Source organism: Coturnix japonica, chromosome 8 (assembly GCF_001577835.2).
Source record: "Coturnix japonica isolate 7356 chromosome 8, Coturnix japonica 2.1, whole genome shotgun sequence".
Taxonomy (NCBI): domain Eukaryota; kingdom Metazoa; phylum Chordata; class Aves; order Galliformes; family Phasianidae; genus Coturnix; species Coturnix japonica.
This window is the reverse complement of record NC_029523.1, coordinates 3,583,890-3,601,249: the sequence shown is the minus strand read 5'-3', so window position 1 is coordinate 3,601,249 and position 17,360 is coordinate 3,583,890. Positions and strand designations below refer to the sequence as shown.

At 55.1% G+C, this 17,360-nt stretch overlaps 3 protein-coding genes across 4 annotated transcripts; 2 read left to right on the top strand and 1 right to left on the bottom strand.

Moving 5' to 3' along the window:
* Nucleotides 1–327: 327 nt before the first annotated feature.
* LOC107317149 (1-phosphatidylinositol phosphodiesterase-like) lies at nucleotides 328–3,396 on the bottom strand. 2 transcript variants are annotated; one of them, XR_001556748.2, is made up of 2 exons: nucleotides 1,753–3,396; nucleotides 328–1,006 (listed from the first exon to the last, which is right to left on the bottom strand). XR_001556748.2 is itself a non-coding variant. In XM_015869468.2 (2 exons), the coding sequence occupies exon 1, from the start codon at nucleotides 2,855–2,857 to the stop codon at nucleotides 1,826–1,828; it is 1,032 nt and encodes a 343-aa protein (XP_015724954.1). In that variant the 5' UTR covers nucleotides 2,858–3,396; the 3' UTR covers nucleotides 328–1,006; nucleotides 1,802–1,825. The 2 variants fall into 2 exon arrangements, 1 of the variants encoding a protein (XP_015724954.1); XM_015869468.2 differs by having other exon boundaries at nucleotides 1,802–3,396.
* Nucleotides 3,397–3,608: 212 nt separating this feature from the next.
* On the top strand, nucleotides 3,609–6,380 carry HTATIP2 (HIV-1 Tat interactive protein 2). The gene is made up of 5 exons (XM_015869470.2): nucleotides 3,609–3,801; nucleotides 3,871–3,978; nucleotides 4,128–4,265; nucleotides 5,512–5,573; nucleotides 5,970–6,380. Exons 1-5 carry the CDS (start codon nucleotides 3,640–3,642, stop codon nucleotides 6,193–6,195), a joined length of 696 nt encoding a protein of 231 aa, XP_015724956.1. The 5' UTR covers nucleotides 3,609–3,639; the 3' UTR covers nucleotides 6,196–6,380.
* A 3,429-nt stretch (nucleotides 6,381–9,809) lies between these two features.
* RGS5 (regulator of G protein signaling 5) lies at nucleotides 9,810–17,297 on the top strand. Its single transcript, XM_015869473.1, has 5 exons — nucleotides 9,810–9,941; nucleotides 13,257–13,367; nucleotides 13,946–14,007; nucleotides 14,111–14,277; nucleotides 14,524–17,297. The coding sequence occupies exons 1-5, from the start codon at nucleotides 9,898–9,900 to the stop codon at nucleotides 14,683–14,685; spliced, it is 546 nt and encodes a 181-aa protein (XP_015724959.1). The 5' UTR covers nucleotides 9,810–9,897; the 3' UTR covers nucleotides 14,686–17,297.
* The last annotated feature ends 63 nt before the right edge of the window (nucleotides 17,298–17,360 follow it).

Sequence of the window (17,360 nt, the reverse complement as noted above, 5' to 3'; positions counted from 1 at the left end):
GAGCCATTTCTCTGACCCTGTAGATCTCAGCCTTGTGCCTTCACCCTGCAACAAAAGGACAAAGAGCCGTATGGTATTGCTGCTATTTGTGCACCCCTGGAGCTGGCTCCTGTTGCCTGGCTGCAGCAGCACGTGCCTGGCATGGGTAACGATTTGCCAAACAGGATGGTGGGGGTGGAGATAATGGAAACTTATCTCAGTGCTGGTGTTGTGAGCAGTAAACAAGTGGCCCTGCCTGTCAGGGTGAGTGCAGCCTGGGGCATCCGGTCCCACCCAGCCCTACTCACTGCCCTCATGGCACTGCCTTGCGTCCCCCGGACATCACCACTGCTACTGCAACAGTCTGGTTTAATGCTTTAATGCAGTCTTCTTATTTCAAGAGGGCAAGCCCAGAGGCGGATTCTGCTGCCCGTCCCCCCAGCACGTTTTTGCTCCCCTCTGCCTCTTCCCTTCCCCTCACTCTGGCTCTGTGCAGCCCATCTGGCTCTCTCAACAGCAGATCTGGCTCCGCAGCCATACAGCTCTGCAAAGAGCCATGGAGATGAATCAGGTGAACGCATTCAGCCACGAGAGCCCTGCCTCTGGCCACTGCCAGCCCCACAGAGCAAACAATGTCCTGTCCTCCTGCCAGGAAATCCGGAGGCAGTCCTGGCCATGCAGCGAGGCCAGCTCCATTTTCCTGCACACAGAAGCATCCTTGAGCAGTTCATTCTTCACCTTTTGGCAGCTGAGGGCTGACTTTTCCTCTCCTTCCAGCCTCAGGCAAGCACCCTGCCTTGTGCTTCCTGCCCTCTTGTGTTCAGCACCAGCAGTGCTGTGATTCTTTCTGCCCTGGGACCTTGGTTATTTTTGTGCTCTTGAGGACCTTGCTCCTTGGAAAGTGCCCTTCTCCTCGCTGCCTTCTGGATACAGAGCTGTGGAGACGTCTCTCCTGCATTCTGGTCCTGCTGCTTGTCTCAGGGTTGGCTGGTTCCTCTCTCACAGTCCTCATTTTTGAGGCGAGTCTCTGCAAAGAAAAGAACTCCACCTAAAATAATGAGGGCAAGGGTGTCCCCAGTATTTTGCTGTCACTTGGAAATTAATTTCTTCTTCTCCATGTTCTGGCTTCCCACATCTGTGGTTTATCATAGAATCATGGAATCATTTAGTCCAACCCCAACCCACACCCACCATGCCCACTGAACATGTCCTTCATTCAGTGCCATACCTCCATAGTTCCTGAACACCTCCAGGTACAGTGACCCCACCAGCTCCCTGGGCAGCCTGTGCCAGTGCCCAACCACACTTTCTGAGAAAGCAATGTTTCCTAATAAGACTCCAATAAGACTTCAGATCCCTCACAGCCCCATTGCTTTTTACTGGATGCATTTAAGAACGGGACCTTTCCCCTCCATCCCATCACCAGTCCCAGAAGTGGACAGACTCATTAATAGGCTCTGCTGTGATGGGACAAGGGGAAATAGTTTCAAACTAAAAGAGAGGAAACTAGATTGGAAATAAGGAAGAAGTTTATTCAGTGAGGGTTGTGAGACAGTGGCACAGGTTACCCAGAGAGGTGGTGGGAGCCTCTGCCAAGATCAGGCTGAATGGGGCTCTGAGCACCTGATGTCCCTGCTCACTGCATGCCAGATCATCTTTAAAAGTCCCTTCCAACTCAAATGGATCTATGATAGATTTTATCCCCAGCTCCACCGGGAATTTTGCCGGCCCAGACCCACACTGGGGATCGCCCCCACCTCACCAACACCATACCTGGCTCCTGGAGGGATGCCACGCTCAGGGGGAGCTCAGGGCTGCTCACCTCTGACTGCCAGCCCCACTGCTGTCACACGGATGTCACATAGAGGTGTCTCAGTGCCGTGCAGGATCTCCGGGCACCCTTCCGCATCGATGTCCGTCGGCTGACACGTGAGGCTGCCCGCAGCACGGGGGACACTGGCCCCAGCGGTGCCACCCGCAGTGTTTGTCTCCGCTGCCTCTGGGATGTCTGAGGGGTGCTGGGGGCCTCTGGAACACTTCCGTTTGTCCCTGAAGTGTTGTTGCTCTCAATGATGAGCTGGAGCAGGCCTGCCCCAGGGAAGTCCAAAATGACCACTCCCCAGCACACCGGCTGCCCCGAGCAGCACTGCAGGTGTTGGTAGCACTGAGGGTTGACAAAGCGAGCCACATCCTCGGGGCAGGTGAAGAGCCCATTGCCGGAGCAGAAGGTGAGGTGCATGGTGGCAGGGTCCCCACTGGCTGCTGTGTCCAGGTGCCTCTGTGCTCGTGCCCATTTCCTCTCCAGCGAGAGCACATTCCACGCGTCGCTGATGCTCAGCCGCTCATAGGGGATGCCCAGCACTGCCTGCTCCAACGCCTCCAGCACCACGATCTTGCCCCGCACCTGGCCCAGAGTGGGCACCTCCTCCCGACACCACAGCCGACCCCGGCTTTCTTCCAGCAGGCAGCGCTGGAGCCTCGCAGCGAAGCGGGGCCGCGGGAAGATGGGCATCTCCTCCTTGATGCGCATCAGCACAGCCTCACCAGGGTGAGCTCGGAGGAAGCGCAGGGTGCGACGCAGGACGCCCCGCAGGCTGACCCGCTGGAAGGTGCACAGGTGATAGATGCGCAACTCGCCCCGCTCCAGTTTGCAGCGCACGTCCAGGAAGCGCACTCCAGCCTCCAGCTGGGCCTCCAAGCCCCAGCTCTGGCAACGCAGGCGACAGCCACCAAAAAGGCTGAGCGAGTCGTGTGTGCCGGGGATGGAGATGCGGGAGAGCGGCAGGGTGTCAGGCAGCGCTGCCATCCAGTCGGGGCGGTAGGCAGCAGGCTCGGCTGTGTTGTCGAATGCTGCGTTGCGCCGGCACCGTGCATCCATGCTGCAGTGAACACGGGCACCACAGCACCAGGCAAGCCTGTGGTGGTGGGGTGCAGCCTGTTGGATGGCGTGTAGGCAGTGACCGGCAGGATGAGCGGGATGCTGGCCATTATCTGGGTGATGCTCATGGTACACGTCATGGTCCTCATGTGGCACGTGCTGCAGGGATCCGGGCTCACTCCTCACCAAGGAGAGAACTCAGCAGGATGGAAAACTGTTGGGCTGATCCCGAAAGCAGCCAGTCAGGCTGCACACCTCCCTTCCCAGGAATCAGGACAAACGGGATCGGGCACCCCAGGGCCCTGGGAAGCTGCCTATGCCCGGAAAGGCACAGCTGGCTGGGGCTGCCATCACCGCTGAGCTGTGAGCCCTGTGAGCTGGAGGCAGCACCTGGCGGTGACTCACTACCTGCCCCTGGGACAAGGCTGCCTCACACTGTTGCCCTGAAGGCTTTGATGCTCGAAAGCCGTGTTCCCCTTCTGTGACATCTCTCTGGGGACACACAGCAAGGTGGCCTCCAGGACGCTCGCTGTGAGAGCTCTCACTGCACTGACTCCAACATAGGGGAAGCACAGGCTGAGGGTGTGGACATTCTGCTGCCACCCCCGCTGGCATGACGCGCTGTCATCCATCCCGGTGACACTTTGCAAGCCTGCTCAACGCCTGGCTCCGAAGCAGCCGTCACAGAAGGGCGGAGCGCTGGGGCAGGCGAGGAAAGCAGCAGCAGCAACAGCAACAACAAGAGCAGCGCAGCCCAGCCTGCAGCGGCACCTCCCCAAAGCATGGCGGCCCCGGGCGGAGGAGGTTCCTGCTTCGTGCTGGGAGCCTCGGGGGCGACGGGCCAGGCTCTGCTGAAGGAGCTATGCGCACAGCGGCCCTTCAGCAGGGTGACGGTGATCGGGCGGCGGCAGATGAGCCTGCCCGAGGGATGCGGTGTTGCCGTGGTGCGGTGTGGGCCGGGGGTGGCGGGGTCCGTGCTGGAGGTGCCATCCTGACCCACGTGCCTCCCCTAGGAGCAGGCGGTGGTGGACTTCGAGCGGCTGGGAGAGCACGCCGATGCCTTCCGCGGCCACGACGTGGGTTTCTGCTGCCTGGGCACCACCCGAAGCAAGGCGGGTGCGGTGAGTGGCCCTGGCTGGTCCCAGGGTGTCACTGGGCATCACCGTGCCCAGAGATGCTCAGCCCTGGGGAATGCACCGTGGGTGCCTCTGTTCCCAGTGGGGTGCTGCTCGGTGAGAAGTCGCTGACCCCGCTCCCTGCCCTGCCCTAGGATGGCTTTGTCCGTGTGGACCGGGACTACGTGGCACAGGCAGCCGAGCTGGCGCGGGCAGGGGGCTGCAAGCACTTCGTCCTGCAGTCCTCCCAGGGTGCGAACGAACGCAGCAACTTCCTGTACCTGCGGGTGAAGGTGAGGTGGGAAGCTGGGCGTGCTCCTAGAGATGGAGATGTGGGGACATTGGGGAACGAAGCTGGGGCTGAGGCTGCAGAGGGTCCAGAGGCCCCAGAACTCTCACAGCAAGGGGGAACAGAGAGCTCGGGAGATGGGCTGGCAGCACAGCAGCGTGCCCTGCTGCGTCCTAAAGGGCAGACAGCAGGCGTTCAGCATCCTTACACTACTGAGCACCACTCACTCTTGTAGGACTTGCTCCTGCCTGCAGTGTCTCACAGCGGCAGTGCCCGGGCTGGGCAGCATCCCGTTGCCACCCCGCAATGCCCTGCTCCGCCCGCTGTGCGCGCTGCTGCTGCAGTTAGCGCTGTGGCTACAAGGGAGCGCTGCTGGCCGCTGTTCGGCTGTCCAGCGCTGACACTCCTTTCCTAGAGAGTTTCCTAGAGCTGTCCCTCTACAGCTGGGTTTTGTTTTTGTTGCGACTGAATTTCTGCGGTCTCTGCTGACCCATCCGTTTGCCCCATTTGGGTCCCTGCGCTGCCCTGCCTTCTTTGGCGATTGGGATCTTGGCCAAATGCTTTGCATTTTGAGCAGGGTCAGCTCTGGTTTTTCCTTCCCTGCCCTCCTAGAAACCCATCTCCTCAGACATGGTTGTGGCCCTGGCTTTGTCATGCTGGGAGAGGAGTGACCTTTACCCATGGCCACACATACCTGGCTCCTGACAGTTCGTGTGCCCTGTGCCCTTCCTACTGCAACCCTCCTCTCCTAAGTTATCTGGAGGATTACTCAGGTCTCACTAGCACAAACCAGTTGTATGTTGGGAAATACTTGAAGGGTGGCTGGTACAGAGGTGATGCAAGACTGAGCATGTGTGCTCAAAGTCTTCCAGAGGCTGGTGGGACTGCAGCCGGGCAAGTGGGGAAGGGTCAGCCACTGCTGCTCTTTGACCACCTACCTGTGAGCAGGTCTTCTGCTTCTCCTTCTCTGTGCCCATATTTTTCCCTGCCATCAACTCAGCTTTCCTTTGTGTGTTCATTTTACCTTTGCCAAATTGTAGGAGCCTGGGAGCTAAATTCACACCTCTCAGATCCAGTGCTGTGGCCATGTCCTGTGGCTGTGCTGTGCACTGGGGGTCCTGGGGTAGGATGCAGCACCAGCCAGACACTGTGTTCTGCCCACAGCTCAGCTCTTCCATCTCCCTGATTCATAGGGTGGGAGACAAGGTGCCTGTGATCATCCTTGACTTGTTTTGTCCCCACTGTGACAGGGAGAAGTGGAGAAACTGGTTGAGGCTGTCGGCTTTGACCGTTGCACCATTCTTCGGCCAGCGTGAGTAACAGAGGGGACACAGAGCCAGGGCAGGGCTGGGACATGGGGCCATGGGCAGGTTAGGGGAGGGCTGGGAAGGAAGTGAAGGGAGCCCCCGGGGTCACACACAGCTCCTACCTGCAACCTCTTCAAAGCAGAGGTTGAGGGACATTAGCTGAAGCTTAACTTTATCTGGAGGTCAGCCTGTGCGGAGGGGCTGCTTTCCTGTATCCTTTCAGCCATACTCAACCTGAGAGGACCAGCATCCTGATTTTGGCAGCACTGTGGGTAAAAGGAGCTCCCAGGGATCAGCCCACTCACGTTCCAAGACCCTTCAGAAGGCACTTGGGCCCAGTGCAGGTTTTCCAGTTGGGCTGGGCTCTGCAGCCTGACCCACTTCACCTCCTTGCCCTGCAGGGTGCTGCTGTGTGCACGCCAGGAGTTCCGCCCCGCCGAGTGGATCACGCAGCGGGTTCTGGGATTTGGTGCCCGATTCTTCCCCACTGCTTACTCAGTGCCTGTAGAAACGGTGGCAAGGGCAATGGTGGCCTGCGTGGTGCAGCCAAGTGGGGAGAAGGTGGAGGTGCTGGAGAACAAAGCCATCCATCAACTGGGAAAGGCAGTGCCACAGCTGGGCACATAGAGCAAAAGACATGGGCAAGAAGTGGTTGGCTGACCCTCCAGAGGCTCTTCTGGGCTGAGGATGAATGTATGGGATAATAGTGGGGTGTTTGCATGGACAATGGGAAGCTGGGGTGCAAATCTGGGGAAGCGTTTTATAATTCAAACAATTCCTTGAATTGAGAATAAAACCCTGTGACTGGCCTATGCCAGCTGTGTTGAAATTCTACCTTGAAGCCCAGCTGCATCTCCTGGTGCCACATCAGGGAATGCATCATGTGGTTGGGGCACAGCTGACCCCAGGAACCAGCACCCTTTACACGACTGAGATCCCAGCAGCTGCAGAGCACCCACGTCCTCATGCTCTGCTACGTGGCAGAGGATGCAGGGCTATTGGGCTGCCCGGGACCCTCTTACATCCCAGCTCCTGCACCACAGCCGTTCTCAAGCCTCCCACAGGGTCAAGGACCGTGGTGGCTCCTCAGCTGGGAGCTTTACGTGACTCCTGCACTCCCAGCTGGCTGCTGGCCCAGTGGCTTTCCAGGGTTTTCTCTTCTTCAACCTCCCCGTGGTCCCTGTGTCAGTGACTTAGATGGGAAGAGGAGATGGGTGCCTGGTTTCTGTCCTCACACACAAGCATTCACATCACCAAGCTGGTACCTCGGAGATGTGATGCCATCAAGCAGTAATCCAGGGAGACTGATCTGGAGAAAGCTAAAGGGAGATCTGTAGAGTAATTCTTAACTTAAAAAGGGACATGCAAAGTGGGCCGCTCAGGAATAGCACACACACACCTGGAGGGGTCTGTGGCTTATGCAGCATGAAGGCTGCTCAAACATGGGTTACACCGCTGTAAATCCATCCCAGCACTCAGAGCTTTTATCAGGTGATGATGGGCTTCAAGAGGGGAGAGCAGGTGAGTGCTTGAAACGACGAGACCTGTGAAGATGCAAAAACTGCATACATACAAGAGAATGAAAATGAAGAATGCAAACTCTGGGAAGTTACAGGTAAAAGGCAGACTATCCTTAAGGAATAAACATAAATCAAGACAGTGTGAGAAGCAAAAAGCTTTCTAGATAGCCTTGTGGGGCATGATATGAGCAGGTTTTTATGAGAGAGCCATCATAGGAAAGCTTAAGGAGTTGACTCATCTCAGCCTCTGCTGTAAATGGGCTCACACCAGCATCGTTCCTTTGGGGACCTACAATTGTCCCAAAGCACTGGGCTGTGGAGGGGAAAAAGTGATTTTTAACCACATTTTTAGAACACATGGTTTTAAAAAATGGCTGGTGCCAGAAGGAGCGCTCAGAAGGATTGCCAGCGAGTGGCTTGGGTGAGAACTGCAGCCATCCATCCATCCACCCAGAAGTCGCTGTTGCTAAATACGATGCAAACGTTCAGAAAGTTCCAGTGGGAACCAGGAAGCTGCAAAACAACGAGGCTGCGTTCTATAAAAGGGCAAGTCGTTAGAAAGGAAAATAAAGGCTTGAAATAACAGAAACCAGAATAAGCACGGTGCAATGGGAGATTCCATGTGGCTTTTGAGTGGGCAGTTTGGAGGCACGAGCCCATGCTGCTCTTTGAGGATGTCAGTCGCTGTGTACATAGGATGTGGTCCTCAGGGGGCACTCGGGTCTCCAAAACGCACTCCCAAAAGGGCTCTTAAAGAAATTAAGCTGGCGTGGGAAGAAGAAGAAGGTCTGTGTATTCCTTTTAGGAAATATTTTCTTAGCACTCCAAAGCCTTGAAATGGACAAAACAAACATTTATTCCTAGACAAAGGTCTGGGGAAAACACCGGCTATTTCTGTGCAACCCTTGTTTTTGCTCAGCGGAGAGGCACTGCTCAGCATCTCCCCAGCCCCTCCTCACCCAGCCTGGGCTGAAAGAGATGGAGGGCCAGGCACGAGGTGGGGGAATATGTCTGTAGGGGGCAACCCTGGGTGCTCTGAGCCGCTCAGATCCCCTCCGAGCGGCAGGAGGTCGGCACGGTGGGGGCTGTGCTGCAGCTGGACGGACCGCACGCAAGGTTGCTCGGCGCCTGCTGGACGGCGTCCATGCAGACCGCCTGCTCCCACAGATCCCAGCTCCCCCGGGAGAGCCGACACTGGCCTCGTTGCTGGAGATTAATGAGGAAAAAACAACTGCGATCCCCACGACTCCGCAGCCGGGCGCATGGCTTCCCGTGTGGCTCTCATGGCCCTGCTGCCCTCCCGGATGGGGAGCTGTGAGAACCGCCGTGCCCTCCGCCCATCCTGCCCCTGGCAGCCCCACTGGGTGATAACGGCACCTGCAGGCAGGCAGCAAAGCCTGGCACACCCCACAGCCATGGGACCATGGGGCACTGGGCTGTCCCCAGCACGGGGTGCAGTATCTCTGCCAGTAACAGCTCGGGCAGGGGGTGATAGAGCGCCTGATCCTCTCAGATATCCCAGGTGTCCTTTCTTTCGTTCTACTGTCATTGCAAAGCTATGCCCAGCTCTCCATGCAGGCTGAGATGGCCCTACCTGTTTCCAGCAGACTTTCAGCTTTAGGTTCCTGCACTCACACACTGAAATATGGACAGCGGCAGAGGCTGGACCAGGTCCCAGGTCTGCTCCAGGGATAAAGGGCACAGCTCTGACACAGCTGGAGGGCAGGAAGCACATCCTGGGGTGAGCTTAAATCCATCCAGCGCCATTGCATCCACCCTTGCCACTTTTAAGTACTGTTGAAGCACAAGGAGTAGCCTGGCTCTCCCTGCAGCATATAGAGATGATGTCTAAGTAACGTGGGGCTGAAATCAAAGCGGGTCATCCCCGGTGCCACATGTGGGTGGGCACACACTGCTCTGCTCAGAACGAGAGGCATCTGCAGCAGGTGTAGGGGCTCAGCCTCATTCCAAAGGGCTGCCTCTTCACCATGCCTGGCTGAGGTTGGGAAGAACTCATGCCATCAGCATGCATTGCCTCTGGGGTTTCCAGTTGCAGAGCAGCAAACAAATTGAACTTTACCAGCCCAAGAGAAGTGCTGTCACACTGCAGAGGACAGGTGCTGCATCCCTGCTCAGGAACCGTTTCCCACTCTGCAGGCAGCAGCTCCAAGCTCTGGTGTTTACTCTGCTCATCTGCAAGGGGGTGGGAAAACAATCTCCACATAAAAGTCAAGGTAGGAAACCATCTGAGCCTTATCAAAACATCACCATCACAAAACCAAACCACTTGTTGTCATTAAATCATTTACTTTCTTTATGCTTACAACTTGTTCTGGAACAAACGTTACCTATTACTCACTTGCTGATAACCGCTGCTGAAACTAGAGGTTTTGACATTAACCACAGTATTTATTTCAAAGGCAAATCCTTCTCCTAAGCACTTGATTTTTAGTATTTTAGTAGGAAAAACACCCCCAAGCAGCATTACTACGCACCTCCTCTAAACATTGCCCCGCAGCCTGGTACACCCACAAGGGGAAGCTTTCTCCAAGCTCCGCAGCCTGCAGCTTGGCCCTGCTATTGCCATTCCCTGCTCTCACCCCAAGCACACGCGTTTCCCGTGCGAGCCAGGAGAAGGGAAAACAAGATTGTGAGGCGGCCGGGCCAGCTGCTTTGGGACGGCGTTGGGGGCTGGCAGGGGTCCAGCTGACTGCACTATATAGCTGTCAGAGAGGGAGCTGGGCTGCAGATCGAGTCGCAGCCATTGCACACCCTTTTCTTGCAGCTGAGGAAGGAGCAGCGTGCCAAGATGTGCAAAGGACTTGCTGCGCTGCCGCACACATGCCTGGAGAGGTGAGAGCACCTGGTTCTGTGTTGCTTATGGATTGGGAGGGATGGGGCTGCTCTAGCAATGGGTGGCTTGGAGCTGGAAGGTGAACAGTGATGTGCTCCTAAACTCTGGTTTGGAAACCTCTCTGCTTGGCAAAGCTGCAGTGCCTCAAAAACCACCCCTCGTTCCCACTGTTCCCCTGTGCTGTATATTTGCCTCTGCCTGTGGAACAGATGACCAGCATCTAGTCCTGCCTCCCCAGGGAACAGGGAACTGTTGCTCCCAGAAAACCTTAGGGCAGTTTTGTTGGTGCAGGAGCAGGCTGAGCATGCATCAAGATGCCTGTGGAGGCTGCTGGCAAGCCCCCACAATGGGATTTCACTGCTTGGAGCTATGGGGCTGTGCAGAACCCCCCTACAGGGCAGCTGCACTCTCCTGTGTGTCTCAGGGTTGCAACAGTAATGTTTGTAAAGCATGGTGGGAAAAGCAGAAAAGCTTTTTGCCACTCTGCACCAAAACCACCTCTAGCTCCAAAGTGCCTCAAAAGCCTTTTTGGCTACATTCTCCTCAGCATCCGATGACCACAACCCTTAGCCCTCTCATGAGGCTCAGCCCTATACACGGCGCTTTTTGCACCCTCTTGCTGTCCCACCTCTGCCTGCCTGTGATGCTTGTGGCACAGGCTGGCTGCTTCCACACTGTAGGAGCATTTTAGTGCAGACACCTCTGCTTAGGGCTCTGGTGCATTACAAAAAGCTTCTGGAGGTCTGGGAAGCCAGAGGTTCCCTGTAGGTGCTGCTGGAATAAAAGCTGCTGTATGAGGTTCCACCTGCATTCCCTCAGGGCTCCAGAGACCCTTCAGCTGCCCTGCTGCTCACAGCAGCTGAGCCCAACCCTGCTCATCTCCCATGAGATCTCAGCCCACATTCCCTCACTCTCATGAGGCTCCCCATGTACCAGCTCCTACCTTTCCCATGCTGTCCACCATGAAGTGACTTCTGCAGTACCTATGTGGAAGTCCTGCTGAAGGCCTTTCTGGATTGCAGGACTGGTCCTTCCAAACCCTTTCCCTTCCAGCACGCTCTTGCTGGCCTCTGCAGGGAGCTGAGAGGCCCATCTGGAGGCTACTCCTGCAGCCAGCGCCGCACTGCCTCCTCTCTAACATTCCATATTTGTCCATGCGTCCACCACAACCGGCTGCTGCAGCTGCTGCTGACATTTCGAGCAGCACCGGCCGTGCAGCTCCCCAGCAATCCAGGGTCCGTCTCCTCACAAGGGACATTACATCCCACATCAGCCACCGTGAGGATGCAACACTAAAATGCCACAGAGGCTCCTTGGTGACTGCTCGCTCCCCAGCCTCTTTCACCTGTCAGGACATCGAGCAGATCCTGCCCAGAGAAAGCTTTCCCTGTACAAACAGCCCCAGAAGTTTTTCTGCCTGGAAGCAAACCAAGAGCTGCAGCCCTTCAGCTGCAGCTTTAACATCTTTGAGCTTCTTGTTTTGTTTTCTAACTTTGAGGCTCTCCTGGCCCACATCTTGATGCGTTTGACAGAGTCCATATTTTCTCTTAATGCCTTTTGGAAGCTGTTCCTCAGACTTTTTCTTGGCTTGCTCCCACGTATTTTCACACATAACCTTCCACAGTTTATGGTCTCTCCATTCCTCTCACTCTGGAGTTTGTGAAGAATGCCTGTTTGCTTATCGCTGCCTTTTCAACCCCGCTGTTTAGTCTTCCTGAAGGCTTGCTTGAAAACTGGTGACACATCTACTTGAGCACTCCAGGACGGTGTCTTTTAAATAACTCTTCTCTCCCACGTGCCTGTGAGCGGTCAGCCCTCCTGCCTGTCCTTTTGGCAGCCTTCTTCATCTCAGGAGCTTCCCTGTACAACAACGAGGCTTTACAGCTAAGGAGACACACTAAGGATGATGAGGTCCCATCCCCACATCAGTTGGGACATATGACAAGGCAGCCACTGGTGTGTCACAGCCAGCTCAAGGGATGGAGCGGGGCTAGGGGTGCCCAGAGAATAAGGCAGCAGGAAAAGAGGCCGTAGTACAGCCCTGAGCCTAAAATAAAGAGCAGGGAGCTCAGGTGGGGCTGCTGAGAGCTATCAGTGCTCATTTGTGCCCTTTGTGCCACACAGGTGTTGTCTCTGAGTCACTGTTACAGGGCAGGAATTTGATGGCAAGGTTTTGAGCAAGGGTCAAATGCCATCCAAGGAGAACATGCTGCTGCTTGAAGTGACGCTGAGCACTTCCACACCAGCAGCATGGCTCAGCACCCATAGCAGGGTGGTGGGGCACCGTGTCCTGCTCAGACAGGGATGGATGGCCGGTCCCTTTCTCCCCTCTGTTACACAGTCATGCCAGCACAGCCCACATCTCCCACCCACCTGAGCCCTGTCACCAAGCAAAGTTGGGGCAGGGGCAAGGGAACATAGCCTTGGGGTCCCCTCAGCATGGGGAGCAGGGCACCTGATTACCCTTCACCTAAGGTCCTGCTCCATCCAGGCAAGGTCTGACCTGCCTTGAAAGCATGAGGGATGGAAACTGCCCCTGTCACTGCTGCTTTTTTACCTGAGAAAAGCTGGTTTTGAGGCTGTGCTTCTGCTTTGTGTGAGGGTTGCTGTTGGTGGCTGCAGCAGGCAGCACTTACCCTTGGAGAGTGGAAAAGCAAAACACAGAGAGATTTGCAGTCAAACAAAGCAAAACAAAACAAAACAAAAAAAGGAGTGGAAGAGAAATAGCAGACATAGCAAGGGAATGATCTTGCACAGAGGCCATGTGAAAATAAACAGCTGAGAGGAGAAGTGCAATGAGCCCTGGGGATGGGCAGTATGGCCTTTGTCACCATGCTGTGGTGAGGCTCCGGTGCAGCCCCAGGCTCTGCAGGGCCCTCCCTGCTACAGGCACAAGGCTGAGGTGCTGCTGGAGGCTGAGCCATGCAGTGCAGTGGGTGCACGGGAGCAGGTTGATATGGGGCTAGATACCATGCACCATGCATGGGCAGGCTGCTTGCTTGCTTTCTCTGGGCTTATTGCTATAGAAACTACACAGACATCCCCAGTCCATCTGCATGGCAGCCAGGACAGGTGATGTGATTATCCTGGGGACAAAACAAAGAGATGGAGCTTACGAGCTGTGGCTAATTCTGAGCATCTGGCTTGAAACACTTCAGACAGGCTCCTTTACAGAATTAGGGCCCATTTATTCACATGTAATTAGCGACACGGCTCTGTACCAGGCCAGGTGCCTGGCCACATGGCTGTGCCACTCAGCAGCTCTGTTGTCCCTCCTGTCCCCCTGCCTGACTTGCCTCTGCTCACCCCTGCAGGGCCAAGGAGATCAAGACCAAGTTGGGCACACTGCTCCAGAAGCCTGACTCGGCCATTGACTTCATCATCCCCTACCCGGAGAAGCCGGAGAAGCCATCCAAGGCCCTGAAGTGAGCATGGGTTTGGGTGCTGGGCAGCATGGCTCCATGGAAAGCAGCTTTCTCACAAAACTCAATTTGCACTGAGATTACACATTCATTTGACACAAGTTTTGTGGAGTGGGTGGATTGAGAACCATGTCAAGAGGCAAAATAAGCCTTCAAAAGAAAAGCTATTTTAAATCTAAAAGCAGAATGGTGTCCTGGACATAGTAGCCCCACTGTTACCCCCAGCACACCCTCACCGTGAGCCTGGGTGTCAGGACACCTGAGCTGCTGCTCTAGTGCTCTTACTATCCCTCAGCACTGCCACCTACGCGTCACCCTTCACATGTCCTAATGTTCATTTCCATTTTAAAAATCATAATTTAAGTTGTCTGACTTGCGCTGGTCCCTCAGTGAGGAGTGCTTTCCTTTTGCCCCAGTTCTGTGGCACCCTGCCTTGCTGTTCCTAAACTGAGCCTCAGAGATCCCGGTGACCCATAGCCCCAGTTCTCCAGAGCTCTTCACTTTATCCCTCCCCATTTTTAAGGAATGACCACCTGCTGAACGATGAGCATGAGCTACCCAGGCTTTCTTTACCCCTTCAGACCATCCCCGGAGGAGGTCCTGCAGTGGCGCGACTCCCTGGAGAAGCTCCTGCAGAACCCCTGTAAGTCCCCCTCTGTGACCACAACCCCCCACAGCCAATGCCCCCCTGGTGTGCAGTGGGGATTCAGGGTGCCCTGGTGCTCAGCAGTGCCTGACCCCTGCAGATGGGCTCGCCAGCTTCCGCAGCTTCCTGTGCTCTGAGTTCAGTGAGGAGAATGTCGAGTTCTGGGTGGCCTGTGAGGACTACAAGAAGACCAAGTCCCCTGTGAAGATGGAAGAGAAGGCCAAAAGGATCTACGAGGAGTTCATCCAGACCGAGGCACCCAAAGAGGTCTGTGGCTGCTGGGTGGGGATGGTGTTGGGAGGGCTGGGGGTTCCTCTAGCTGATGGCTGCAGGGCAGGCTGTGCCTCAGCCAAGGGGCTTGCAGCAGCTCCAGTGCCCTGTTTGCAGACTCAGTGGCCACACTCAGCCCCTGTCTGGCTGAACATTTCAGGTCCATCCCCATGATCTTTTAGTGGGATGCCACTATCCCCTCACAAACGTGGAGCTCCCATCCTTCTCACACTCCCATCACAGGTGAACATTGACCACTTCACCAAGGCTGTGACTATGAAGAACCTGGTGGAGCCATCGCCGAGCAGCTTCGACATGGCCCAGAAGAGGATCTTTGCTCTGATGGAGAAAGACTCCTTGCCCAGATTCGTGCGGTCGGAGTTTTATCAAGAGTTAATCAAGTAGCAATGCGGCCAGGCTGCATGAGGCAGCTCACCACGGGCAGCCTTACTGCTTCTGTCTCAGCACCTACTCCTATAGCCACTTTGCTTTCATGATGCCACATTGCAAGAGCACTTAGGAATGTTGCTAAATGCCTGTCCCAGTGTTTTGGACTCTTAGATGGCCCAATGTCTCCTTTCTTTCCCATAGAGGACCAGCTCACAGGAGCACCAGTTGATGCTCCAGGGCCCGACTAGTTCAAAACACTGGCACCGTTTAGCAACCCTGTGTACCAAGCTCATACTTTCCAGCCCAAAGCTGCATCCCCACCGCCCAAGTGCAGCCTAGTGTTGTGGCCCCGATGGCTGATGCCATGCTCAGGTGGTGTCTCTGGGGGTGCTGCAGTGGTTGCTTCTCTCTCTGGTTGCTTCTCTGCAGCAGGCATGCCACAGCGATAATTCTGCACAAACCCAAACCAGGGGCACCTGTGAGAGGAGGGAGGACAGTCGTGCTGGGGGAGAAAAGAGCTGCTGAGTGAAACCTGTCAGAGAAAAATTCCAGGGAACATAAAGCAAGCAAACAGCAAAGATGTCATTGGAATTATGAAAAATAAAACCCCATCTTCTTGAACAGATAGCAAACTCTGTTGAGCTTGTGTAGCCTGCCTCTCTCTTCTTGTCTCCCTCTCTCTGCCCAGGGCATGTGTTTCCACAAGGCCATCTCCTAAAAAGACCACATCTTTTCAAGCAATCCAAATCCAGCCTGCTGTCTGCCACCAGAAGAAACTGCATCTGGCGATGGGGCAAAGGCATATGCAAAAGGTAGCTGGGACCTCATCCAGCCCTGAACCAGCGTGTCCCTGGATGTGGAATGAGCTGAGCCCCACTGCTGGGAGATCCCTGCAGCATCCGTGTGCAAGGAGCAGCACTCCTCACTGCCTGCACTCACTCGTGATCAGACTGCTAAATTTTAGGCCGTGAGGCTCCACGCAGCCTCTTCAGCGTTTACAGAATTGGATCAAAACCTCAGCAAACCCAAATATTTATACGCCGTCACTATGGCAACGAATAAAAATACTGCAGGAAGCGGGCTGCATTTTCCAGGCAGGGAGGGGATGCAGGGGAATGATGAAGGCGATCATACGTGTGATGTTGGCAGTGGCTTTTTTTTCTCCTCTCAAGCAAGTGGCTGGGAAAGTTGGAGCTGGAGCAGCAGGGCGAGGCTGGTGAGTCCTCTGGGGTAGCTGAAGCTGCCAAAAGGTGTGGGATAACCCCAGCACGGGTGCATGGCAGGAATGGGCAGGAGGCTCAGGCAGCCCCACCATCAGGATATCCCCACCACCACCTGCACATCTTCACAAAGAGGTGCCACCATAACCAAGTCTGGCAAGTTCAGGTCTCTCTGCAGAAAGACTCAAACCTTTAATTCCCACGAATTCTTTGGCAGCTATTTCCAGATACCCTCACATGCTTCGCAGTTGAATGCTGATGTTGACACTCATGAGGTTTGGACTCTATTGGAAGCTGAATGTGCAAAGAAAACCTGGGATGTCATTGGCTGCAGCAGCTCTATGTGGGGCAGGAAGACAGGGCTGGGGAATGTGAATGCCCAAAAGAAAGCTGGAGGCCATGGAAGTGAAACAGCCCATTGGGAATCCCACACCAGCTCGACCTCTGCTGAAAATGTTGGAAACCTGCTTTAGCGGTGATGTAACAGTTCCAGCAAGGAATAGGGTGGCCATGAATTGTGCCCCCCAAAGTGTTTTGGAGCTCTTGTGAAGTTGTGTTTGTGTAGAAGGCTCGTTTGGGCATGCTTACCTGGAAACATAGCGATGCTTATACCGCATGGCCAGGCTTTCTGCAGGCCCAGGAGTGTTTGCTAAGCTAGTACCAATCATCATATCTCTGATAGTAAATGCTTCATGTATTTTGTCACTCTTGCTCTTACCAAGATTGGCATATATATGAGCACACTTCACATGACATTATACATCTATAACGTTGCATCCATACATAAGTATACACACACACATATACATACTCTTAATATCAGCATCCAGATCCCAGTCAGTCAGTGAATCAAAGTGCAGTTTGTGGATGCGGTGCCTGGGGTCTGAGGGATAAGTAAATGGATTTAGCATAGTCCCCAGCACCACCAAAGGAAACCTCAGCCCCTCACCTGCTGAAAAGAGGTGCATCCTCCCTCATACCTTTAGAAGCCACCCCGTGCCATGGCTCTGGCACTGCGCACCCCAAGGCCCATCGGGTGCTTGGGGACCCTCCTTTGCCATGGGGCAAGGCAACCCCATGATGCAGTCTGGGCCCCAGCACCATGCCATTGTGGAACGGCCATTGGTGCCCATGGGTGGCTGACAGTGTCCCAGGGATCACCCCAGCCCCTGGCCACTGGTCTGGGCTCCCTGGCTGGGAATGCAGAAGGCCATGGTCATTAGCCAAGGCTGGAGCAGGATGGGCTCCTTACAGGTCCAAGGAGCTGCTTCTCAGTTTGATGCTGTCCATGTGTTTTCTGTGTTTGAAGATGCAGGATGCTGGTGTTCACTGAGGAACTGGTTGCATTAACCCACATTCTTGTACCACTCGGTAATCCACATATAAACATTTACTTCTGCTACTGTCTCAATGGACTATTTATTCTATCTCTGTAATGAAGTGACAGCATGTCCTTACCTTCCTCAGGGA